This window comes from Amphiura filiformis, chromosome 10 (assembly GCF_039555335.1).
Source record: "Amphiura filiformis chromosome 10, Afil_fr2py, whole genome shotgun sequence".
Taxonomy (NCBI): Eukaryota; Metazoa; Echinodermata; class Ophiuroidea; order Amphilepidida; family Amphiuridae; genus Amphiura; species Amphiura filiformis.
In genome coordinates, this window is record NC_092637.1 from 60,093,178 (window position 1) to 60,120,430 (window position 27,253).

Sequence of the window (27,253 nt, forward strand, 5' to 3'; positions counted from 1 at the left end):
ATTCCATTTGAAATTCATACTCCCCTTGTGGAAGATATTTCCAAAATCTTCCACAGGGGTGTGTGGATTTCAGATGAAATAGCCCAATAAGGCTGTCAAGTATAAGGTGGAACATGACCTACACCATAATGCATGGATCTTACACAAATAGGGTATGGTCATGTTGCCAACTTATGGTAGAACATACTTTAATTGTTTGACATCATTAAGATGGAACATGACTTTGGTCAGGACACTTTTGGTAGGCCTACCGCAGTAGGCCTACTGAGATAAGTTAGTTTGTGAAAGATTAACTTTGTGGTTTTGTATCTCTGATACTTACCAAAAAACAGTCTCCTCCTTTGGGCTTCTTCTAATATGTGAGATGGTGGCATGCCCAAAACCTGACAAGGAGAATAAATCTTTGATTAGAAAACTTGTACTAACATTGGGAAATAACACTAATCTGTTAAAACCAAAAAAGGCTTTCTGTTAAAATTCTCCTGCTTAAGGCAAGTTGGATGACAGGAGACATAGTTTCCATTTTAAGCCATTAAACTAAAACAAACTGCAGTGTAATATTAATAAACGAAATGAGTCAAGGAAGCCAATAATCACATTTATATTTCCAGAGGTCTTGTTGTTCTTGTTTTGGGCATTTTCCCTATTCCAAGCAAAATCATGTACATGGGGTGGAAGTGACATCCCTTGGGATCTTCTTAATAGAACCCATACATTCCTCTTGTGTGTCAGTTTTATTTGTCTCAATTGTGTGCTACTTACCTCCATGATGCAGGCTAATTGTTCTACTTCATTCTCTCCAGGGAAGAGAGGATAGCCAGTGTACAGCTCAGCTAATATACAACCAAAACTCCACATATCAATAGGCATGCCGTACGGTAGGCCTAATATCACCTCTGGTGACCGGTAGAACCGGGATTGGATGTAGGTGTACACTGTATATCAAAAAAAAAAACCAAAGCAAAATTTTGATTCATAATAAATTATTAGACTTCTCTGTAGTCCACTTGCTCATCGCGCATACTCTTAATATTTATACATACGCCCCAATTTGTATTAATTTGTAAACAATTGATAGATTCCAAATCTGATACTCATCTCTGTTTGCTAACTACCCAAGTGGACTTCTTAAAATTAATTTTTCCTTTACACACAGGCATCAATGGAAAAGTTATCCCAGAAACTGGATCTGCCTTGTGATTGGTCGTCCAGATCTTGTGATGATTTAAATCTTCAGGGCACGTGTCATTGTCCAAAACTGATTTATGAGATGCTATCGGGAATATACCTGGATTTCACTAAGTTACACCATATACAACTATCTGTGGAATTTGCAGTGCTTTATGTTGGTGCAATTGGTGCCGTGTATGATTGACATCTCAGAGTCACTGATAAATTTTAACAAAATGTATCGAACGGGACAAGGTACCCGGGCAAAGTGCCTGCTAAAAATTGAATGTTCATAGTTGATATTTTCGGGTTTTCAGAATAGTCCAACAAGTGAGTCATACCTATGCCAAGATATGTTGCATTTGATATCACACAATATATACTGGACTTTCATTGTTACTAATCTAAACCTATATCACTATTTATTGAAAAAATGATTAATAATATATTTTTATTTCTCAATAATCAAGTATGGCATAGTCTAGTAAACTCATTCCAATAATACTGAAAACATTAATGTTTGGCATTTGTAAAACTTAATCAAATTAAGAATGGTGTTATCCCTGGAATTATGAACACTGCTAAAATCATGGGTCAGTCCAAATTATCTAAAAGTAAACATATTTACAATTTGGCAAATATTTGACAAATCCAACTGTGACATCAGATTTATGTAAAACTTCTCAATTTTGGAGAAAATCATAAAAATAAATGATTTTGACCCAAATGTCAAAAAGTTCAAAATCAAAAATGCTTTTCTAGATCTTCATATCTTATAATCTAGATTTTGAAATTGATAAAAACTTTTACTGAAGAAATTTGTTTATGTTGTTCACAAAATTTATGGATCAAAATGCTGATTTTCTCCACAACTAGTCATTACAGTTCAGTACAGCTACATACCTCTTTGATGCTCATAACAACTGGAGCCAAAGTCAATCACCTTGATTGAACTTTGACCTTTCTGTCGTAATAATATGTTCTCTGGCTTGAGGTCACAATGTATGATGCGCTCCCTGTGCAGCATGCGTAGACATTGGAGCAGTGCATAGGCAAATCGTCGTATAAGAGCTATGCTAAACCCTTGAAAGTTGTTCTTTTTTATAAGTTCATATAGATTCATTCTGCAAAGAGAAAAACATTGTTGATCTTTTAATGCAAGGATCAAAAACAATGTATAAAAAAATCAAGCTATAGGCACCAGTGTTCTAAATTGGTAAATAAAAGGTATGTTACATTGGTAATTACCTGGTAATTTACCAAATTATATTGAAATGATCAATGCAATTTTTGCCAAAGCTCACTACCATTCGCAAGATACTGCCAAATCGCAACAGTTTAAAATAGTTGCTAACCTTAAATGTAAAATGCACTAAACCCTTTTGTTGTAATATCTTGATGAATAAAAGTACTACATGTAAGGACCTTTTCCTGAAGGAAAGCTTTTGATTTTCTAACCATACATCATGTTTTTGAGACCTTTGTTTGTTTTTGAGACCTTTTTGAACAATTTGGCCTCCCATATTGCATTGCAAATTATAAATTTTGATCAAAGCTAAAGGTACTATATTAAGATATTCTGAATACTAGTAGCAATATATCTCAATTAGTATAATATGTATTCCAAGTAAAAGAGCATTATCTGAAGGAAACCTTTTTAATTTTCTAACCATGCATCGTGTTTTGGTACTTTTTAAAAATATTCTGAATACTAGTAGCAATTTATCTCAATTAGTATAATATGTATTCCAAGTAAAAGAGCATTATCTGAAGGAAACCTTTTGATTTTCTAAACATGCATCGTGTTTTGGTACTATATTAAGATGTTCTGAATACTAATAGCAATTTATCTCATTTAGTATAGTATGTATTCCTGTAAAACAGCATTATCTAAAGAAAACCTTTGATTTTCTTTCTAACCATGCATCCTGTTTTTGATACCTAGTACAAGCGATCAATCTCATTTAATATAATATGTATTCCAAGTAAAACAGAATGTTCTGATGGTGTTAAATGCAATCTGAGGGAAACCTTTCCATTTTCTAACCATGCATCATGTTTTAAGAGAATATCTTTTCCTTTGGTGTCTTTTATTACCAAATTTTACGGTAAATTACGGTATTTTACCCAAAATTACCTGGTAAAATACCAGAGGTTTATTTACCGATTTAGAACACTGATAGGCACTCATTAATATTGACTGAAACACCAGATTAATCACCTCTTTCATCCAGCATGCGCTACAGTCTGTCCACTTTGAAGTACGAAGTAAAGTACGCACAAATTACACAGTTTCTGCACGCCATAATGTCAAAAGGAATTAACACACTGCTAGGCGCACACAACATGAGCGTCTTAATACGCGGTGCACGATACGCTTATATGCAAAATGTGCGTACCTTACTTCGTACTTCAAAGAGGTCTAACTGTAGTTAGGACCTAGTTTTGCAAGCTCTATTCAGTACTGCCACAAAAACCATAACTGCTGCGGTATTCCAAGCAATCCCCAGTTTGTCTGATATTCTCAAATGTTTCTAATTTAAATTTGCACAGAGTATTTCCCTTCATCAATCAGGCCTAAAAAAATTTGCTTGGCGTAACCCGACCCACCCTAAAAGTAGGCCTGACCCTGACTTTTTTTTTCTTTTTTGCTAAAAAAAAATAAAATTTTGAATTAAATTTTTTTTTAAACGAAGAAAAAAAGTTCCAAAGCCTTTACCAAATGCAATGTACAGTTTTAAAAGTAAAAAAATCCCTACTTACCTACCCTAATTTTTTTATGTTATGCCAATCAAACAATATTTTTTAGGCCTAAGTTCTGTAAGTTACCTCTTCTTCTCCAGTTATAGTGTAGACTTCTTAAGATGAAGATTTCATGCTGCAGAGTGGTGCAAGCACATTCATATGATGCAGGCAAGAAAACACAGATGCAAAATATGCTTGTCTGCCGCCTACATGGAACCATCCCTCAATGCCCAATGTCATGAACAGAGACAAGGGGGGCTTCCCAAATCATGATCTTCTCCTGACAATAGTACACCCTCTACAGTCGGAATCCATCCAACCAAGAGTAAAGATCAGAAAGCATCATTCTGCAGATGATGCCCATCGACCATGACACGTTTTCATAATGTTGACTTACCCTAGGAGTTCAAAAGTAATGCATAGATGGTTTCTGAAGTAGAAGTATTCACCCATATGTATCACATTATGTGAGTTGTCCTTGTCTTTTCTGCGTAGTGCATCAAGAATCTTCACCTCCACTAAAGCTTGATGGTGAAATCTACAATAAACAATAAATGCAGTGAACAAATGTAGCAGTGCCGTTATCTCAATCAGTAAGGCGCTATAAGTTTGAGACCTGTAGTGCCATACCGTAGAAACCCGTCTATAAGGAATAGTAGCGACTGTGATGATAGCATATTTCACGCTAGCGCCCTCCACAATATTATAACATTATGGAATTTGAGCAAATCATTTACCGACACAAGCAGGTATACAATGTATTATTTTATCTTTATTTCGCATCTCACGAGCATAGCTCACTTGGCAAGGCATAAGACTTTGGTTCTTTTGATCGGAAGATGGTGAGTTCGAGCCTCATCACGGTCACACAAACTTTTATAAACAAAATATTGTTCAAACTTTTCATTTATATTTTCTTGCATTTTCTAAAGACTCCTTTCGTGATCATTTTTTTTTTCATATTTAGTTTAATTTATTCTATTGTTTTTCTTTTATTGTTTCTTTTCGTTGTCTTTTTTTCTTGTTTAATTTTATTTTTCTTTATTTTTCTTTGATTCATATAATATTGGCAGGATAAGGAGAGGAGGAACTAAAGACCCATTCAGTGATTTGCTCATCCGGACGATCGTAAAAATCATCAAAATTCACCTTTGTCATTGTCATAGATGTGGTAACATAGCCTGCTAGTGGTTCAGCAGAAAACCGTGTGACACATAATATATACATTTGGCTACATTTTATTATACGATAAATAATGAATTTATTAAACATGGTAACAAATATTCTCTAGCAGATCGGTTATACGATGGAACTGGTAGGCATAGGCCTATTATAAATTCGGGATATTAAATATCTTCCTGACGAGACAGATCTGCGCGTGTGGTCAAAGACGATTCCTTACTAGCCACAGACCGTCCGCTGGAATTAGTTGAACATGAACCATTCGCTATGGCTGTTGGTCGGACCTCTCATCTCTCCACATCGATTGTGACCTATAATCCCCGACATTGCCCTTATGAACTCACATCCTCCTGTTTTATTCAATACGCTGGCGATGGTTACGTAATAATCGGATTAACTACCATAGCAATAGGTGAAAACAATTTTTGAATATACGCGCTATACACTGATACGTTCAGGCGGTACCTCTTCATTGAACCATATCATGCTGCACCTGTAAGATTAGTATCTTTGAAAAGACCAGTATTGTATTCAATCTATGATTGCAGACATACACAGTACAGGTGATGAGTGTAACCTGCTTGTAGCGCAGCGATATGTTCAAAATTGTTTTCACCTATTGCTATGGTAATTAATCCGATTACGTAACTTCACCAGCGTATAATGGCCGAATAAATTCTGACCATCACTTGGCTTGTTGGATTCGTCTATACTCCAATTCGCTGTCGAAGTGACGTAATAATCGCAATAACTACCATCAAGCAGATTGCACTAATCACCCGCGTATGTCACCAAACATAGATTGAATACCACTCTTTTCATAAATACTAATCTTACATGGCGAGTGATTAGCATTTCTTTGACAACTATGGTTCAATGCATAGGTGCCACGTGAACGATGAAGTGCAGGGCTATATATTCGAAATTGTATTCATCAATTGCTATGGTAGTTAATCCGATTAATTACGCCACATCGACAGCGTAATAGCCTATGAGTATGGGTTCAAGTGGAACAAAAATAGTGTATGTCCATTGCTAGCTATGGTAATTAATCATGTTAGTGTTTGCATCACTACTTGGTGAAGATAAGAGAAGTGTGCCTTTCTACCAACGCCTGTGATATAACAGGTGCAAGCGAAACCCAAGCGAAACAAAATTGAATGACCAGAATACTTTCCATTGTCAGATAAATAGATTAAAGTTTTTGAAGACACTCTATTCTTGATGGGACAATAGATTCAAATATGGAATAATTATTATTCCTCATCTATTTTTTTATTGAAAAACTGCAATTGTGGCAACAGAACAATATTTATTTTGATTTCATTTCAAGTAGAAACAAAATCGTGCTTAAGCCAAAAACGCACCCTACCTACCATTCCTCAAGAATTGGGATGGCACAAAGGTGCAACATAGGTTTTTATTGCAAAGACGAGGACAGACAAGTAGTTACAACACATCTGTCTAACCGTGGGTTTCGCTTTTATTTAGAATAAAATGCTTTACTAGTTTCTATAAAACCACAAAATTACTAAAAAAAACTAAAAAAAACAAAAAAACCTAAAATTAAAAGTAGAAAGGTAGATTTGAAGAAAGATAAAAGAACATGTCAAAAGTTAAAATTAAACGAGAATGAAAAACGGAACCGGTGCCCGGACCATGCTCTCTTCAGCATCTCTTCAGTTCCAAAGTCTGACGCTCTATCAATTGAGCTATACGATCCTGATATCTGAAACAGACGTTATTATGTCAATACAATTGATTGGTGTTACAACATACTTAGATGGAATGCATAGCCACCCAGTGCCAGTATATATTTGCTCAAACTCCAAATACAAAAAGCAACCAATTTTATTGAGGGCGTTTTTTGGGTATATCCTTGTAGACGGGGTTTTACGGTATTTCTGTTCTTGTGGCAACATTGAGCTAGCTTGATTGAAATTCCCCTGGGCAAGAAACTTACTGCTAATTGGCCTGTTTTACATTGGGGAGCTGATCCTGGCTGTGATGGTTATATGTAGGCTGATCAAGGTTCTGTGCCTGTATAGAGCTGCACTCCTGAATGAGGCTAAACAGTTTAATAGGTGTGTCTTGGGCCACAGTTATCAGCAAATTCCTTTAAGTGTGCTAAGGCTTGTGGGTTACGTTTAGGTGCCTGTGCATAGTGCACTGTAAATCAATGATTTTTTAGAATCCTGTCAAAATACCCATAACATGCATCAATTAAGCCTTCTGAATTTAAGACCAGTGCTCTACTTAATTGATCTAATGACTTACATGGGAAAGAGTATTAAAGGTTATTCATCATTTGATACAAAACTTTTGCACAGCATTTCTTTGAATTGCAATATTTAGGCATTTATATTGCAGTCATTCAATTCATAAATTGAACCACTTCTTGCATTATTTTACATGTACATTAATATTTAGAATATTTCCACAAAGATTTAACAATATGTAGACAATGGTATAATAGTAGTTTTTTTTTCTGATAAATGATAAAATATGGCTCAAAACATTATTTGTTTTTGGTCTAGGTGTAGGTAATATATAATAGTGCTTATATCAATTAAAAGACATTTGGTATTGATCACCATTTGTGTTGGCAACTGCATCATCATTGCACTAGAACATTAAAAGGCACCAACAAAACCAGTGTTTATACAAACTCGCTATGTAACAACATGCGTGATTGTTCGAGAGCCAGGCATAAACTATGATAATGCCCGGTGCCCCGGATGTGCGATCATGGGGTAGAGAAAATGAAGGAAAATCATTTTTTTAAATTATGTTACTTGTAATTTTTTGTCATTATTTTGATGAAATAAGAATCACAAAATGTTCTGGTACATGTATGTCATATATTTTCATGACTAAATGGTTGTTTATGCCCTCGGGCATAAACGACTGTTTGGTCATGAAAATATATGAATGAATCCCTAATTATTACATTCTTTGCATGATTTGAAAATACTGAACTCCCAGTTTTTTAACAGAGCTATCATCTATTGCACTGAAAAGTACAATGACATACTTGGTTACTTTCCAACAGCAATGGGCTATTCCTTTGAAATCCACACACCCCCTATGGAAGACTAGACCTTAATCAATCTTCCACACCAGCTAGTGTGAATGAGGTTACCTGATTGGGTGATTCCATTTGAAATCTACACCCCCTATGTGGAAGATTAAGGTCACATCTTCCATAGAGGGTATGGATTTCAAATAGAATAGCCAAATCAGTGGTATTCAAGAAGCTATAATTACTTTCCAAATGTGACAGATTGTTATCACAAAATGATTCTGTGTAGATTCTAACCTTAAAGGGGCATTCCCAGATTGATTAGTGCTATTTGTTGACACGCTTATGTAGCACACATCTATATGAATGGGTAGTGGCAAAAATGTTGATTTTTAGTTAAAAAAATAACATATTTGAATGAAATGATTTAGATAATTTGAGCAGCCCTTCTTAGCTTTCCACTCACACATGATAGCACCATTGATATAACTATGTTGGACTTTGGGCTGTTTCATGCGAGCAGACTGTTATAACTTATTAATTTTGATGCTACAGAAAATCACCCTATTCATACAGCTACAAATTCCAATAACTGTATCATTACAGGAAAAAAAATGATCACATGAAGCCAGGGTGGAAGTAAGAGCATGAGGTGGGTTTTCAGTGACAAATTAATTAATGCAACAAGCCAAAAAGCGATATCGGGTCATTCCGTTTAAGGTTAATAACTGCGCATCAGTTAATTAGAGGGCATTGTGAAAAATCAACAAGAGTTGACGAATGTAGTAATAAAAGCTGAAAATTACAGCGGTAAATATATTTGTATTGCGATCAATAATGTTTCTACAAACAAAATAATTAGGGATTTAAATTCAGGAATCAAACCCAAACATCATTTCTGATATGGAACTTATAATTTGATGAATTTTGACCTTCCTCCCAGTATTAACACTTACCTCTTTTTGTTTCTGATGATTTTGACAGCTACTAAGTTACCAGTCTTATGATCGATAGCCCTGACGACCTGACCAAATGACCCTTTACCTATGACCTCTAGGATTTCATATCGGAAGGCTAAATGGTCATGTAGAATCTGAAATGGAAAGAAAAAACATAATAAATTGCTTTATTTAATACACTCCAATATATATGCAAGACATGTTATTGCAAAGGCAGTGGCCAGCTTAGCAAAACATGTGTCAACTGTCAAGTTTCTCCAAATTCATTCTGAAGGCAGTGAAGGATGTTGAGGAATATAAAATTCATCTCAAAATGGATTAAAATGAACTAGGAGGGAGATCACTTGATTTAATATATAGCAACTTGATCAACTTACAGACACATTTATATATGCTTAATCCCACAAGTTTTGGTTATAGTATTTCATTCTCTCTTAGACACAACAACTTAAGGGCTGTGTAATAATTATGAGCCCTGGGGAGAGGCTAAAATGGGAGGGAAGCAAGAATTTTCTAACAAGCAAAAGGGGGGGGCAATTGTTGGCAGGTCGAAATGGGAGGGGGAGCAAGTTGTGGTGAGTCAGAGATTGCGCATTTCATTCAATTTGTTCAATGCGCAGGTTTTTAAAGTGTCGCTGCATAGATACAGGCGCGAAACAGGTGGCTTCAATGTTGACGTCAGTGACTCGCCGACAAAAGGGTAAAAATATATACTAATAATGCAATTTGTCATGACTTACAATGAATGATTACTGAAACATCAATATCATCAATCAAATTATTGCACCTGCAGCCACCACTCATCTTTATAAATGCCGCTATTTGGTTGGTCACTAACTAGTTTTTAATTCTAAATTTCAGCCCCACATATTGTGCTTGCTAGAACTGTTTGTTTTGTTGTATATGGACAACTGAAATTTTGCAAATAATATTGCAAGAAATTCATGAAGCCACTCAAAAGCAGCTAAGCATGAAATTTGATTATACTTAGCTCAGGTATTCTGTATTTAATTTACGCACCTAAATGTTTATAACCTGTAATTGCACCAAAGAGCTACAATCTACGAAAAAAGTCCTTGGAACGCTTGGTACACTCTGTCGAAATTCCGTGCAGAATTTCATATGATCATGGAAATGACGTATATTTTGCCTGGGAACAAGCATGACATCTACAACAATGATTAACCCTTCCTCTCTCCCCATCAATCAATGTTGGAACACATTGGGAAACCGCTGAAGACTTTGGTATTTCTCAACATTGGACGGCGGAAAGGGGGTGACAGTTTTCCGTTATTTACACGCAAGCGTTCCAAGACTTTTTTTGTTGATTGTCTCTACCGAATGCAAAATATTTCATCTAAATTTCGTTTTTGGCTCATAACTCAAAAACGGAATGTCGTATGAGCTTCATATTGCACACGATTTGAGAGTGGATTATATGCTTTGGAATCATAACAAAATTGTTGATAAAGAAATTGGTTTATTTAGGGAGTGGTCACTGAAATCATCCCCTATTCTAAACAACACACGTTTCGTAATTATGGCTCTAAACTGCTCTAAAATGTCAGTTTTGTCCCATAACTTAAAAACAAAATGTTGTATGAGCTTCATATTGCACACGATTTGGAAGTATATAACATCCCTTTGAATCATAATAAAATTGTTGATAAAGATGTTGGATTATTTAGGGAATGGTCACTGAAAACACCTCCTATGCTAAATTACACACATTTCGTAATTATGACTAAAATCTCGTTTTTGTCTCATAATTCAAAAACACTACAAATATAGTTTTTAAAAAATATTACAATGTTTTGCAGCATGTTTTCCAAAATGTTTTTGAATTTTATTAAAACGTTCTGTACCCTTTATAATATAACCCAACATGTAAATGTTTTCTGTAAAACTTGTGTTTGCTGAGCATAGGCTTATCCGAACGAATCAGAAATATTGCGATATAACAATTTGAAACAACTCATTTCTGAATATTATTTATAATAAAATACGCTTTTGCTGTAAAAAAAAAAAAAAAAAAAGAAAACAACAATTGAATACACTTAAAGAAAAAAATCGACCACCACAGGGATTCGAACCATTCACATCAATCAATAGTCAAAAGATTACCAGTCGAAGGACTAAGCCGTTGCGCCACGCTGCCATTTCGCAATCGAAGTAACCAGTTTTGGTCTTTTATAGTAGTCAGGTATCGGGGAAAGTGTAAAGCTGTATAATGCAAACGGCAAAGTGCATCAGTTTACCATAATGACAAAATGGTCCAAAATCGACCTTTTATGGTTTTTAGGACGCATCTCATGAAGCGTGATGTTCGTTTACATTGGCTATACCAATTGAGAATGTTTGAATACAAAAGTAATGACCCATTGATCGCATTTATGAAATTTGTTAGCAGTTTGCCATTTTGAATTGAAATAGATATCTATACGTATATATTAATATCAATGCAGGGCAAACTGCTCAGTATGCACGTTGTTCAAAGCAGCAGTTTACCATTACAGATTACCATTATGGGTTTACACTTTACACCATTTGACTATTCGTGTTTTAATTATGTGAATCATTGCTAAATTATGAATCCATTATTTTCTATGCTTCTTTTTTTTTTCTTTCTTTGTATTAAAAGAAAGAAAAAAAAGAAAAGAAAGAAAGAAAGAAAGAAAGAAAAGAAAGAAGGAAAGAAAGATCAATTAATGAATCAATGACAGAATGAACAAAAGTCATTTTAAATAAAATACTTAGTTTCAATCAATGAAAGAATGAACGAAAGACATTTTAAATAAATAAAAACAAGAAAGTGAAAAAAAAGTTGAAGTGACCGCTTATAGGTTCAAATTACAAGCGTCTTAATCACCAAGTTCCCGTGGCGAAGTGGTTAAGGCAGAGGTCTTGTAAACCTGAGGGTCTGGGTTCGATTCCCAGGCGGTATCACTTTTTCTGTCTCATTTATTATTTGCGACGGTGAACCGGTGACAATTTTTGTTTATTATAAATACATGAAGTATACATTTTGGCTTTATTTTTTCTGTCTTTTTTTCTTCCTTTCTTTCTCTATGTTTGATTTTAATTTATTTAATCATTTCTTTATTTCTTTCCCAAACGCTCCCAAATGAAATACTTTCCGATTTAAATGTGATCTTATAATAGTCCTACAAACCCCCTCCACCCTACCCCACATACATCCCACGCCCTACACCATGCAGGCATGCACGCACACACCCCACACATTATACATACACAAATTTGTGAAGCACACATCTGCTGAAGATAGTTGTTACATCATGTCAAAAACAAGTTAATGCTATCTACTGAAGATAGTCGTAGTTTATTATTTACTTCATTACAAATCGTAACGTACATGCGGTTTTAGTATTAAATTAAAACTCAATTTTCTTTTTCTAACGTTCATTCACGTATCTGACAAGTGCTATGAAGGTGAACTTTAATATTAATTTTAAAAATAAATTAGGCAACTCGGAATCATGCAGCTTAGAGCCGTAATTACAAGATATGTGTTTGAAACGATTTCTCGGTTTTGAGATATAGCATAAAAATTTCATTAAATGCGTGTAAGTTGGGGTATGGGGTGTTTCAGTGCCCACTCCCTGAACCAACCAATTTCTTTATCAGCAGTTGTATTATGATTCCTAAGTACATGGTCTACTTCCAAATCCTGTGAAATATGAAGCTTATACAACATTCTGTTTTTGAGTTATGGGACAAAAACGACATTTTAGAGCAGTTTACAGCTATAATTGCAAAATGTGTGTATTTTAGCATAGGGGGTGATTGCAGTGACCACTTCCTAAAGAAACCAATTTCTTTATCAACAATTTTGTTATGATTCCAAAGCATATAATCCACTCTCAAATCGTGTGCAATGAGAAGCTCATACGACATTCCGTTTTTGAGTTATGAGCCAAAAACGAAATTTAGATGAAATATTTTGCATTCGGCAGAGACAATCTACGAAAAAAGTCCTTGGAACGCTTGGTACACTCTGTCGAAATTCCATGCAGAATTTCATATGATCATGGAAACGACGTATATTTTGCCTGGGAACAAGCATGACATCTACAACAATGATTAACCCTTCCCCTCTCCCCATCAATCAATGTTGGAACACATTGGGAAACCGCTGAAGACTTTGGTATTTCTCAACATTGCACGGGGAGAGGGGATGACAGTTTTCCGTTATTTACACGCAAGCGTTCCAAGACTTTTTTCGTTGATTGTAGGCCATAAACAATCTACATCTGCCCTACAATGCTAGCTTTAAATTGACACCTTACTTGAAAAACTCCAAAGTAAATTTGTTTAAACTATGATCAATAACAGCACATATTTTCTCAGTATTTTCTTAATATTTGACCAGCTATCTTTGCTAATATCTCAAATTGATATAAATTGATACATCTGTTTTTGTCTCTGAACTGTTCACATGCAGTGTGTCAATTTGACCTTATTGATAGCCCCATTGAGAGACATCCTCACACATGCAGTGTGTCAATTTGACCTTATTGATAGCCCCATTGAGAGACATCCTCACATAAATCTAATTTCTATGATGGATGACAATTACAAATACCACCTAGCGAGTTGATTCATCAAAACCAATAGATGATTTGTCAAACATGACGCTATGGGTAACCTTGCAACCATACAGCACAGATGATGGCCAAATACAGCAGCAATTGGATTCATTTCAATTGAATCTAATTTGTTATGTAACAACTATAGCATTTTAGATGAAAACTAAATTTGTGATTAATTACAATATGTACATGTGTGTCACTTGAGATTTGATTGATGTTTTCTCTCTTGACAGAAGCACAATAAAATACATTTTGTTTGATTTAATATGGCAAAAACAGTAACTTCATTAAACAAATATTTAGACATTTAAATTAAACAAAATAACATTTGGGAGTTCTTATTTTTGCAGTTCAGTGAAAATGTGCACTTTAACAGTACTCTCCTGTCATCTTAAGTCTGTTGGCAAAGTTTGACATTAATGTAAGGCACGTAAGCCACATCTCACACTTTTTGACAAACATGTTTTACAAATTCACAGTACAAAGCAGCTTGCAATAAAAATCTAAATGGCATACCTATGATAATATTAACAAAGCCAAGCATTGTGGTTCTTAACCCCTGCATAGTATATGATATGTGTGGCTTGTTCTGCAGCTTGACTTTTTAATATGTATTTTTTTAGTTCATAAAAGGGCAGCGAAATGTATTTAAATTATTGAATTAATTGCCACGTGTAGCGCATGAATTACACATGTATTTTTTTAAATTTGGAAGCAAAATGTTTAGATTTTTCACAATGTCCGACATATTACTGATGCAAAGTTATTAACCTCGTTCATAATCGTCACTTTCATCTCTTCACTTTACAAAATAACACACAATTTTCTTCAAAAATAAACAATTTTTAAGATTTGCCTTTCCAAAAATCGAACAGGTTAAAACAGGACGACCAATAACAGAAGTGCGAATACCAATCTGTGCAAATATGGAAGCGCGCAATCCAAATACGGCGTCAGCGCTCGCGCAGTTTGTTCAACGCACAACAAGGCGCATGCGGAGGTTGCTAATATTTACGCTGACGGCGCGGAGGTCCACTGCTGAATATAAGTAACCGCGTTCAACGTTTGCATTTTAGCAAATAAATCAAAATGATTGGATCGCACTTTCTGCGTATATTAATGAGGTTTTGAATTGGTTACAGTGTTTTTGTTTACTGCAAGTGCAATTTGCTGAAGAAATGTTCAAAAAGTTCTGATCATTTGCTGAAAAGTGCTATGGTGTCAGTTTTGATGTCACTGAGAAGTATATACAAAATGCCTAATTGATGTATGACTATCACATGATACAGCCTATTATGGTGATCAATAATATCTTCATTATGACGTCTATTAAGAGTATCTTTTAATGCTATTATGACTTCCTAGTTTCTTAGGAAAACTGATCATAGGTGTAGAAATATTGATTTGTCAATATGGAGAAAATAGCCGAGCAAAGACACTCAATCAAATTAAATTTTTGAGATTTTTGTATCAATGGCATTGGGAGTGAATATTGACATTTGACAATTCCAATGATTGAAACTACAAAATCATTGTATTCTGTCAAGTTAATAAACAATCCTGTGCAACATAAATTATAAAGTAGTTTCAATGCTATAGGCAAATTAAGTAATTCTCGATCATGATGTACCTTCAACGTCAGTGTACTTTTCATAGAATAACGCGAATGCGGGTCCTACATAACTGAACTTTGACCTTGCCTAGCAATGACTAGTGTGATAGGTCAATTCTCAAAAGCTGTGTTTGCGCTGAAAGTGCCGGACTTTGCGTAGTACGCTCAACGCAAATACCGGTGCGTACTCAAGTTAGCTCTCATGATCGAGAATTAGATATTTTGCCTATTAGTATTGTGCTCTATGGGATGTGATTCACCATACAGGATTGTCATAATGGTGATCAAAATAGTGTACCTCTGACATTAATTGACAAAGGCCAGAAATCTTACAATAATCAAGCTTGAGTGTTGCAAGATATTTGTGCACTTTAGTTAGAACATGACACAACTCATAACATGCAGAATGCCTAACAAAAATACACTTTAAATGGCCAAATAATCCAGATGTACACTATTTTGCCTTCCATGAAAACATGTTTAATCTCTTTGCTGGTTCCACATATCCTGAGTATCCACACAATTTTTACCTTGTGGTATGAGCCATTCTCATCATCGTAACCATTGTTCTGTGCGGCTCCTAAGACACCCTCTATCTTCTTAGCCTCTCCACCAAGAAACCAGACTTCTGTGTAGTCTAACACTTCAGACTGCTCAAATGCTGTCAGCTTATCACTATAATTCTTTATTGCCTCTGAAAATGATAAGAACACAACATTTCATATCAAATTGGATACTGATATGCAAGTTAAATTATGTTAAAAAGGGAATAGGTTTATTTAGGGGCGGTGCAATAATTACATGTACCCTGGGCTGGTGAATTCTCACAAATCTGCCAAAAAACTTCTAATGCCTGGGCTGAAAAACAAAATGTGTAGGTTGAGAGAGGGTCTACTCTTAGCTAGGATTTGACAAGTGCCCGTCATTTTCACCAAAACTGCCTGTCCAATATCTGACCCTGAAACAAAATCCAGACCTTATGTCCCTTCTGGGGGTTCTGTCAGTTCAAATAGCTATTGCTATAGATGAGGTGACCTATAATGTCACATGTTTACATTCAGACCGCCCTCTGTTGTTTCTATCCAGGCAAAATAACACAGGAGTGTCTATGGCAGACCACATAAATCTCTTCAAAACTCAACTTTTGAAAACCTTTCAAGTTTTGTGTGATATTATAAATATAGCTTGATGCATTTGTAAACAAGTTTAATAATGTTTTTAATATTATTTGCTTTGAAACCAAAGTTAATGAAACAAAATCAACTTCTTCCATGTAAACTATAGTGTTTTTTGCCTGTCAGTTTTAATCTCAGGCCAATAGAGGGCGTATCAAATGTAAACACATGTCACCTCATCTATAGATTTGGTTTATTAGTCTGATCTTCTTTTGAGTTCACAGGACTTATTAAAGCTTTCTTGTTATAAATTAGTATGTCACAGGGATTCATTTTGCCTGTCCAACACTGTCCCAGGACTGAGCAAATTGCCTGTCCAAGATGACTGAACAATTTCAAAACACAGGTTTTTTTTCTTCAAATTTAGACACCCAAGTGGAAAATCTGAATGCTTTTTCAGACCCGAAATATTTTTCCTCAAAAATTGTGGTAGGTTGGGTTACACCAATTATAACACAGTAATTTATTTCTTAGCCTAATGTCTTAGTTACATGACACAAATTGTGCCTTACCTCCTGGTGACAATGGAACTCGACGCCCTGATTGATCCGTCTTACTGGTGCGGCCCACATTGCATTCCGCCGATTCACTCCTGTGTGATATCAATCAATAATAAACAAATACATGTTGATTGAGAATGTCAAATTAAACCTGACAGCACTGACCAATGCAAAGATGATCTATATTTGAGGCGATGGATAGAGTTTGGTTTGATGTTAGGTTTAGTGATCTATATTTGAGGCGATGGATAGAGTTTGGTTTGATGTTAGGTTTAGGTTAAAGTTTAGGATCTGAGTTAGAGATGGCTTTTAAATAGAGGATTATATAGTTCGGTGCACCCTGAATTGGCTTTTATAGGATTAGTTTGGTGCACCCTGAATTCAGCAATTTACACTTTTATTTTAATGTCTCAAGTCTTCTAAAATTGTATGTAGGGCCGGCCTCTATGTGCACTGGCTACACTGGGGAAAGATTTGTTCATCCTATTAACCCAAAGTTCTAAATATAATAATTTTCATGACATTTAACATGTTGATGTAGTCTGAAAACAAATAATTTGTGTTAGACAAAAAGCTCACAAATTTTACATATCTGTAACATACAACTTAATATGAAATTAATTTTAATACTGTATTTTAAGTTGAAATTAATTTTAACATATATTGTATTATAATGTAAATTGAAAAGATAATAAAATTTGCTAAAAGTGATTGCTGCCAAATTCCAAATGTTATTTTATTAACAGGGCATGTGATGGGATTAATTAAGTACAATTTAACTCAATGTTCACCATATTTCAATAATCTGAAAACACTCATGTTTATTAATAACTTATTGCATCCAAAGTAGAACTGGCTGGTACTTTCTGAGATATGTGACTATCTTTAGTGTACTTTAATTAAATAAACAAAAACAAAAACAAAAACACCTGCATGTTTGTTTGGGGCATATATGCACTTGGTGCAGTGTTCGAAATATGCCTCAAAAAGTTACAGGCCAGCCGGGCTTGACCTTAAAAAGTTACCGACCAGCCGGGCCGGCAACTAGGTGCCAGTCAGAAAAGTTACCGGCCAGGCCAAAAAGTTACAGGCCAATGGCCAGCTGACCAGCCCTATTTCGAACGCTGACTTGGTGATTTTAAAAATTTCAACACAAAGTGTCATGGAGGCAGAAAAAAGTGCAGGCCACCTTTAGCCAGGGACAGTTTGGTATGAAAACATTAAAGTGTAGGGAGGGTCCAATTGTTAACAGCTCATTTCTAACATGAATTTTTAATCATGTCTCTTTAGCATGGTTGACAACAATATGAATTTTTAATGTAATATTTATTCAACATTAATAATTGTCTTGTCTGGTTGTTATTTTTAGATCAATTATTACATAACATGGTCAGCAAGAATGTTATATACAGGGTGTCCCAAAAAAAAGAGGCCCCACATTGCGCCCTCTTTTTCTCCTATTTCTGAAAGGTTGATCAAATATATTTTGGTATGTAAAGAAACCTTAAACAATTCTTTCAATCGGCTCACAATTTTTGAAGATATGCCCTCTTTAAGAAATGTACCCGTTTTTCACTCTGTCCACGGATGAGGTTTGGCTACATCAAAGATTTAAACGGAACACACGGTTAATGACATGGATAGATAATAGCATTAGGCTTGGGAAAGCATTCACTATAAGCGAAGATCACCAGCTAGCTTCAAACATCTTCGCAACCCCGTATTTCAGCTGCATTCGCAAGTATCCGGCGCACAAGGATGGTACGCAACGCAATTAATGCAATGAGAGCTAGGGCTGAAACCTGTATTCGTCATGGAGGCAACCAGGTAGAGGGCAGAGCAGCACAGTAAACTCACTTCAAAAGAACCCTTTTCAGGGCTACCTTTTATTCCAAAAAGAGAAATGACTTATGTTGTCAATAAAAAGAAAGCAAGAAACGAGAAAAACATAAGTAATTGCAAGTATAGCAAAAGAAGTCCCATCCAACATCAATTTCGCCCAAATTAATGACACTTAACAAAATCCATAACCCATAAGCCCACCTGTAAAGCCCATTCCCTAAAATAAAGTTGTTATTTTATAAAGTTATCATCGAGGAATGTTTTATATTCATGCATGGTATATGCACTTTTCAATCTTTGAAGTAGCCAAACCTCCTCCGTGGACAGAGTGGAAAACGGATACATTTTTTAAAAGGACATATCTTCAAAAGTTATGAGCCGATTGAAATAATTGTTTTGGTTTATTAAAGCTAACAATTTAAGGTTTTTTTACATACCAAAATATATTTGATAAACTTTTCAGAAATAGGAGAAAAAGAGGGTGCAATGTGGGGCCTCTTTGTTTTGGGACACCCTGTATATATATATATATAGTTTTAAAAGTCCAAATAAGTATGGGCATAGCTAGATGTTTAGAGGTTAATAACTGCACATCTGTTATTAGGAGGGCATTGTGAAAATCTAAACATTTTGCCTTTGGATCCAAAACAAAATGTTTAGATTTTTCACAATGCCCAACATATAAACAATGCAAAGTTATTAACCTCATTCATAACCATCACTTTCATCTCTTCACTTTACAAAATAACACACAATTTTCCTCAAAAATAAACAATTTTTACGTTTTGCCTTTCCAAAAATCTATCAGGCTAAAACAGGACGACCAATAATAAAGTGCGAATTCCAATCTGTGCAAATATGGTAGCGCGCAATCCAAATACAGCGGCCAGCACTCTCAGAAATTATTGTGATTTACTTTGAGTTTGGAGTGAAAATTGGATGTACACTCACTGCAGTATGCTGCACATGTACGAAAATACACAAGAACAGCTGTTGTTTATCGATATCACAGTGCCGTTGCTTAACGAAAAATCAACGGACCTGAAATTCACCACGCTAGGTCAGCAACACGCATGAAAAAGTTGAATTCAATTCGACTGACTGTTTAGACCAGTAAAAGTCGCACTTCAACCACGACAAAGTCGAATTGAATTCGACTTAATGAACCTCAGGAACATTGTTGAATAACGACTTTTGAACTCAACTTCAGTTGTCCTTGAACAACGACTGTACCTGTTTAGACCTGAATTCGACTGAACTCGACTTCAAAAAATAAGTCGTTGTTGAAGTACAATTTTCCCCTAGTCTAAACAGGTTTTAATTACTTGATGCAAATTCCTATAGGGCTACTGGCAATTTAGCATTTGGTATAAAAGCAATTGTCTTGAATTTTCTTCTGATGCTTCATAGGCCGCATTAGAAATTACTGAAGCCACCCGGAGTGATGTAAAAACAACAATGGTTTAACTGAAGGTAAGAGGTACTGGTCACTTAGTGGTCAGGTGAAGAGGGGATGATACTTTTGGATCCTCTTGTTGTTGCAATCAACTTACAGTTTTGTGTTTTGCCTATGAAGCTTGGTTTGATCTGTATCTCTGTTGCTATTGGTTACTAGGTTGCCGCCATGTTTGTTGCTAAGCTGTGGTAGACTCTCTATGTTGCTACTTTTTATAGTGGTTGCTATTTGCGGGTGTGCTGAGTTGCTGGTTAATTTTGACGGAAGACTAGAATTGTGTTTCTGCAAAGAAAAACAAGGTTAAATAAAACAAGATAACTTACAAGAAACCAGGGATCAAAGAATATGAGGGAGATGGGGTGATTCAGCACATATTTTTTAAATAGCCCTGTAAAATCAGAAACACTCAATGGACAAGGGTGAATTTTGTAAAGAAAATTGATGAAATAGCCCAGGGTTATAGCTAGGCAAATTTTAGTGCCGGGTGAAATTTATATGAAATGGTAAAAAAATTGAAATTTTGATCAGAATTGCTAATTTTAATACTGATTTTCATTGATTTTGAAACATTTGAGACTGGAGTGCCAGGTATTTGTGCTCAAAAATAACTTGAGTGCCGGATGGAAATTAAGAGTGCCGGGTGGAAATTAAGAGTGCCGGGCGGGTCCGCCCGCCACTGCCCCAGCGTAGCTACAACCCTGAAATAGCCCCATGGATCTTCCATGATTACATAACTAACAAATAGGAATACTTGGGGGGCTAAGGTTGGTGTGGCCATATTTAGGCAGAGTGGCTGCCAGGTTCACTGTCATTATATTTCCCTTTAATTATTGCCCTCTTTTTCCCTGCTTTAATTATTGTCCTTTTTATCAATTTATATCAGGGTGGCCAAAATGATCAGCCCTAATCGCAGTTTTATATGGAGAGGAAATCTTCAAAAGCCACAGGTATAATCTTCAAAAGTCATCCTCTCGGGCTACCAGACAAGGGTAATATTTCATAATGCAATTGATTTTTCATGCACGTGTAAACAGTCTATTTGAAATAGACATGGAATGGGTCATTTGATCATTGATTATTGAATTTGACATAAAACCAAATATTTGATCATCGTAAGTCCTCTTATAGATTTTTACATGCAACTTGACCCTCAAAAGATATATAATAGGGTTGCTACAAACAGGGATGTAAGTGGGGTAATGATCCACTTCCTGAAAATCACGCTTGAGCGAAGGCGATCAGCCGAGCTAGGCGAGACATGCAACGGGGTCCATGGGGCAGAGCCCTGGCAGGGTTCACCCCCTCACAAAAAATGTTTTGCTCTTTTTATGACAAATTATCATCATCCAATTCTGGAAATGTCAAAATTAAAAATTAAAAAAATTAAAAATTAAATTTTTTTTTTTTTTTTTTACATTTCGAATTTTTTTTTGGGCCCCATTTCCGAATTCGGAAATTTCGGAAGTCTTACATCCCTGTACAAAGCACAAAGTAAACATTAGGCTGGGGTCACACAGCACATTTTTGTTGGTGGGCACATGGCCCTAGTCGGAAATCTACACCCCCCCATTTCTGCCAAAATGAAACATTCATACAAGTATCCTGTCAAGTTTTCCCCTTCTGACAGTTGTTTCCATATCCTCATGAAAGTACACTATAGTTTTTAACATCTTTTTCTCAAAAAAAAACGTTTCTTGTTGCCCTATAGATTTAAACTTTCTGTTCTTCTGCATAATCAGTTAGTGAGAAGTTGGTTCGAACATTGTGCTAGTATTATTATGGTCGCCGGTTCGAATCCGGCCAGATGTACTTTGTTTTTTAATGTTTATGTATACGCTGCCTGTTCTGAGTAAAAAATAAAATTTGTTCATCCTATCAAACAAGAGAACTAAGAACCTTTTTTTTTCAACCTTCCACCACCTTGACAAAGTGTCCAACAAATGTTCAGCCTGATTGCTTTATTGTTCTCTTGATCATTGGGGTTTCTATGGCAGCAAACTGTTATAAAGTCACCCAATTATTGGGTTTCAAAAAATGTGATGGGAATTTTCCAAAAATGCTAATACTGTTAGCCTGATTGGGCTATGGTGCAATTCTTGTCTGTCTGGGTTGGCAAACAATTTCAGTCCGAATCTCAGGTAAAATCATTCAGAAGTTGTTTTAAAAGCATTGTTCTGATGTAACCGCATGAAGTGGCAGCTAATGTTAATAATTTGCATATACCATTAGTTTGTATGGGACAGGAAACATTCAAAGGTTGATAGCAAAATCTCCAAATTGTCACCTAAAATTGGGCAACCAAATCGCAGCTTGTCCATTAAAGATTTCCTTTGCACATCAAGTTCTCAGGAATAATATATTGTAACAATATCAATAGTATTGCCATTGGTCTAATTTAGACTTATTGATATATTAGTTATTCTAATAATGCAAGGATTGATTAGGTGCTCTCGCATTAGATACAAAGCCCTTGATAGCAACAAAACATCATTAATATTGAAAGAAAATGTGTCAAGTTCTTGGCTCCATATTTTCATAAAAGAATGCATTGATTTCTGTTGTATAAGATGTTGTCGTAAGTATAACAATGTCCTTCATAAAAAATCCCAAGACTAAAATATTACTTCTTGATGGAATCAACCTTAAATTCTCATGGTTTGCTACATAGATGATTTGCTACATCTATGCAGCATCTTTAAATGTGTGTGTGTGTGTGTACCAGCGACTTGAGAAAACACCCGCGATTTGAAGGTGCGACATCACTGACTCGTCAAGGTGAAAAATGGTTTAGTATTGATACTATAATAGTAGGCCTATGAGTAATTTAAATATTTACCTCATGATGCTGAAAGCCTTATATTTATATGAAGATATAAACCAACACTCAAACGCGCAATGCCCTCAATAGTATGTGTAAATGTAACCACCTCCAAACACGCACAGCAACACATCACATTTGAGATTTTCATAGCCTTACTACCACACATCATTCACTTTTATCTAGTACCGTATTGGTCCGAGTAGTCCCACCCGTTTTTTAGGTGAAATTTTTTCACAATGGGGGGTGGGATTATACTCGAATTTCAAGTTGTTTTTTTTGGTTTTGGAGTGTCCCTGGACCTAGACCTAAATGCTAGGATCATTCATGGTTGACCTAAAATATAAATGAATAAAATAAATTTGCCACGATGTTTTTGTGTTTTAATATGAAAATTGATAATTTGTTTGCATGTTATACTCTATTAATGATATCAAAATGCATTCAAATTCAATGCATTTTGATATCATTAATAGAGTATGACATGAAAACAAATTATCAATTTTCATATTAAAACACAAAACATCGTGCAAATTTTTTTTTTTAGGTCAACCATGAATGGTCCTAGCATTTAGGTCTAGGTCCAGGGACACTCCAAAACCGAAAAAATAAATAACTTTTTTTTTACAATTTCTGGAATTTTTCGAAAAATGGAGGGTGGGACTATACTCGAATGTGGGACTATACTCGGACTGGTCAGGCTGTTAACTAAGTTACATACAGGGAGGCATGGGGCATTGGGGCATGGGGGGGCAAAGTGAATTTTTTTTTTTTTTTTGGGGGGCAAAATCAACAAATTCTGCCAAAAAATGGCCTCATATGTGGACATTTTTGTAATTTTGGGTTTTTACTGGGGGGAAAGAGTTTTGACTGAGGGAATTTGCCCCCCCCACAGACACAAACACCACAGCTTTACCTCTGATCCTTTGACTTCTGATTGTTTTCTATGATGTAACATGCCATTAATTTGAAGAGGCTGTTGCTTGGAGCCACCATACTTCATTGTATCACTCACTGGATGTGTTTTACTCTCCCTGGGCTAGGAGGAAAAACAAATAGAAATAAAATTACTTTCTTTCCATGTCCTGGTAGAAAGCTGATGGATATATATTGATTAGGCATGAGAATGGCTTTTTGAAAACTGCCTGAAAAGGCGCGCAAATTTGGCTTTAAAAGGCCCAAAACAGGCTGAAAAAAATGTGTATATTTGGACAACAAATCTGCCTGAATTCAGGCAAAAGCCTGAAGATTCTCATGCCTAAATGCAAAATTCTGTCCAGCTGATAAACAAAATGGCAAAAATTAATATTCATTTCATAATTCTTCACTTATTATTCCAAAGGTGTAAATAGAATCCCTGCATAGTTAGCCAGTCTGAGTGGTCAACTCTTGTTCAATAATATAGAAGCATACCAATATTTCTCAACTAAAAACCTGTTTATTTCACCAAAATGTGCCCCTTTAGGTTAATTCCAACAGCATTTAACAGGCTGCATAACAGCAGTGAACACAGGTTTGAATCCTTTGTTTGAAATCAATTCATAAAAGCATGTAGGGTCTCTATTCCAATATATTAAGGTTCATCAATCATGGAATGATGATCAAACTCATCAAAATTATGATCTCTGTTTGGAAGCAAACCTTCAGACACAACAATTTGTCTAGCAGTTTGTCTAAAAATGTGCAGAAAGTATCCTCCTTTCCACAAATGGCATACATGTAGATGGAATACAGGAATACACTACCTGGCAAAGAAATTGTTGTCCACCATTTGTTCAAGTGATATTAAAAAGCAGCTTCTTCATAAATAACCAACTATTTCTTCATATTGTGTGTCTCTTTTCATTCATTGATCATTTTGTCCTTTTACCTCAGCACATATATTATGTAACAGATTGTGACAATATTTGTGAAGTTTGCCGGCTGACAGACCAAAACTGGAACAATGAGATCTTCTCGCCTGCAATCAGACACTCCTATGAGTCCTATTGGCAATGTAACACTAGTTACTTACTGGTATGTTAATTAAATTTGTATGTAAATAGACCAGAAGAAACAAAACACACAGAAGTCTAAATAAGGTGGCTGTTATCGGCTTATGTCCTTGTAAGCGCGTCTTCTGACTTATTTCATATCATAGTCACCGACACGATCCGTATTTGAAGAGAGATACCAAATGATTTGGTATCTTGTTACTACAGTTTGAATTGAGATAAGCGGCGACACATAACATCATGCACCAGAGTAAATGACTTATTAGCAGTTGAAAAGAAAAGAATTGCACTTAGTGCAGCCTTTGGCAAGTGATTTCACCTGACCATGGAGGGGCCACCATGCATGGAAGATTAGCAAATGTATCCAAGAACATCTGCATATTTCTCAAATTGACAGGCAGGGTGACCACCTCCTGGCCCCCTTCTTGCGCTGCCCCTGTCCCAATTTGACAGCAATTCTCTTTTCTGATTGGCTACAAATTTCTATAACCAATTAAAAATTCAACATATCCTATTACTGAACACTGGACATTTTTGTGGAACATGTAATTTTTTGCGCTTAATGCAACTACTACGAAAACAAACACATGAATGTGTTCTTTATTGATACATATTTTTTTTTAATGTGAATTTAAAAACAGGTGTATTAGTTAAAAAGGGGCAAGGTGCAGAAAAATTAAACACCAAATTTTACACCATTTTTATAATAATTTTCTGGTCATGATTGCAATCAGGGAACTGCGTGTGTGCGTGAGAGAAAATGTTGTAGACAGTGAGCAGTCATTCCATGTGCAGCTGTCAATCACAATTGATTTTGATTATTTACCAATCTCAAATTCATTTCCTGAAATACGTCAATTCATTTCCTTTTTAAAACAAAAAGCAATCATTGATACTGGTAAATGGTAACAATAGTATTATGATGGACAGTAGATGTGTTCACACGCTCATACAATTCTTGAGGATCGGCGTGCTTGAGAATTGTGATTCCTAAGTCAATCCCAAGTGCATGTCCACACCCTGGAATCCTCTAGTTTTGCAATGCCTGATGACGTCAGCTCTGGAATTGCAACTGGAAACTTTAATACTATGACCCATCTAGTGACTGAAATTTTCTTTTGGGGTTATTAGGGGGGTTGAGTTAGCAAACCAAATCATATGGGGCCTAGCGTTCTTCTATCAGCGTGGTTATACTGAGTGCACAGCAATACTTGTAATTTTGTATGGGTCTGCAATTTTGTATAAGGGCGATTGCACAGAAGGTCATTAGTTCAAATCATCCTCCAGAAGACATGAAAATCCATGGAGAACAATACCAATCACCTGTTAAAGTGGTATTGATTCTATTGTACTCCATACATTAGCATGTCTTCTGGCAGACGATTTGAACTAATGACCTTTTGTGCAATTACCCTATACAAGCAAAATTAATTTGCGCTCTTTTACTGGAAGAATTCAGCAGTTTGTTTCTAGTTCTACTGCGCGCATCAACTATTGTTTCTTCTACTGGACTTGTTACCTGCCGCCAATGCGCGGTACGGCACAGCATGATACAGCAACCGACCCTCAGAACAAACACTCTGTATCTCAGTATCTATATACATCTTCACAAAACACACTATCAATATATTGCCTTTGCTAGGGATCATCAATTATTCCAGTTTCTTTTCAGCATATTTGGCCTAATGTATATCCCTGCTAAAATATAATAGGCTCTGGCTAGACTTAACAATGCAGTATGAGGAGTCAATTTTTGGTACAATGTAGTGTTTGCATTTCTATTTTGGGTCTGTCAAAAAGTTGACAAGCACTCGTGTCACCCCAAGGACACAATCCATTCATGTTTGTGTCAATTTAAAAACATAGACAAATACACTGAGAAATTTAAAAACATAGACCAATAGACATTGAGAAAACCTGCAAATCCACAGATAAGTTTCTTGTAAGTTTAACTTTAAAAGCTAAGAAGCCTTCATCTGAAACATTCCAGAGACCTACATTATTTTGGTCATTTTAACATCCAATATTGCACAAGATGAGTCTCAATTTTTTTTCTATCCAGCCCATAGTCTATATGTGTCCATGTGTTTATAAATTTATTATAACACAACATTGCTAAAAATTGCGTATCCATGCAAATTTGAAACCAAATAAGGAAAGATAAATGT

At 35.6% G+C, this 27,253-nt stretch overlaps 1 protein-coding gene across 3 annotated transcripts in view; it reads right to left on the reverse strand.

Annotated features, from left to right (window-relative positions):
• Nucleotides 1-27,253, reverse strand: part of LOC140163092 (dual specificity tyrosine-phosphorylation-regulated kinase 4-like) — a 61,615-nt gene that overhangs the window by 12,201 nt on the left and 22,161 nt on the right. For all 3 annotated transcript variants that reach the window (XM_072186467.1, XM_072186466.1, XM_072186468.1), the window contains 9 exons: nucleotides 24,008-24,130; nucleotides 20,371-20,555; nucleotides 16,988-17,067; nucleotides 15,831-15,994; nucleotides 9,076-9,212; nucleotides 4,313-4,453; nucleotides 2,074-2,294; nucleotides 763-935; nucleotides 323-383 (listed from right to left, as the gene is read on the reverse strand). In XM_072186467.1, the coding sequence (XP_072042568.1) occupies nucleotides 323-383; nucleotides 763-935; nucleotides 2,074-2,294; nucleotides 4,313-4,453; nucleotides 9,076-9,212; nucleotides 15,831-15,994; nucleotides 16,988-17,067; nucleotides 20,371-20,555; nucleotides 24,008-24,130 (1,285 nt within the window). The remainder of the gene's footprint in view (nucleotides 1-322; nucleotides 384-762; nucleotides 936-2,073; nucleotides 2,295-4,312; nucleotides 4,454-9,075; nucleotides 9,213-15,830; nucleotides 15,995-16,987; nucleotides 17,068-20,370; nucleotides 20,556-24,007; nucleotides 24,131-27,253) is intronic.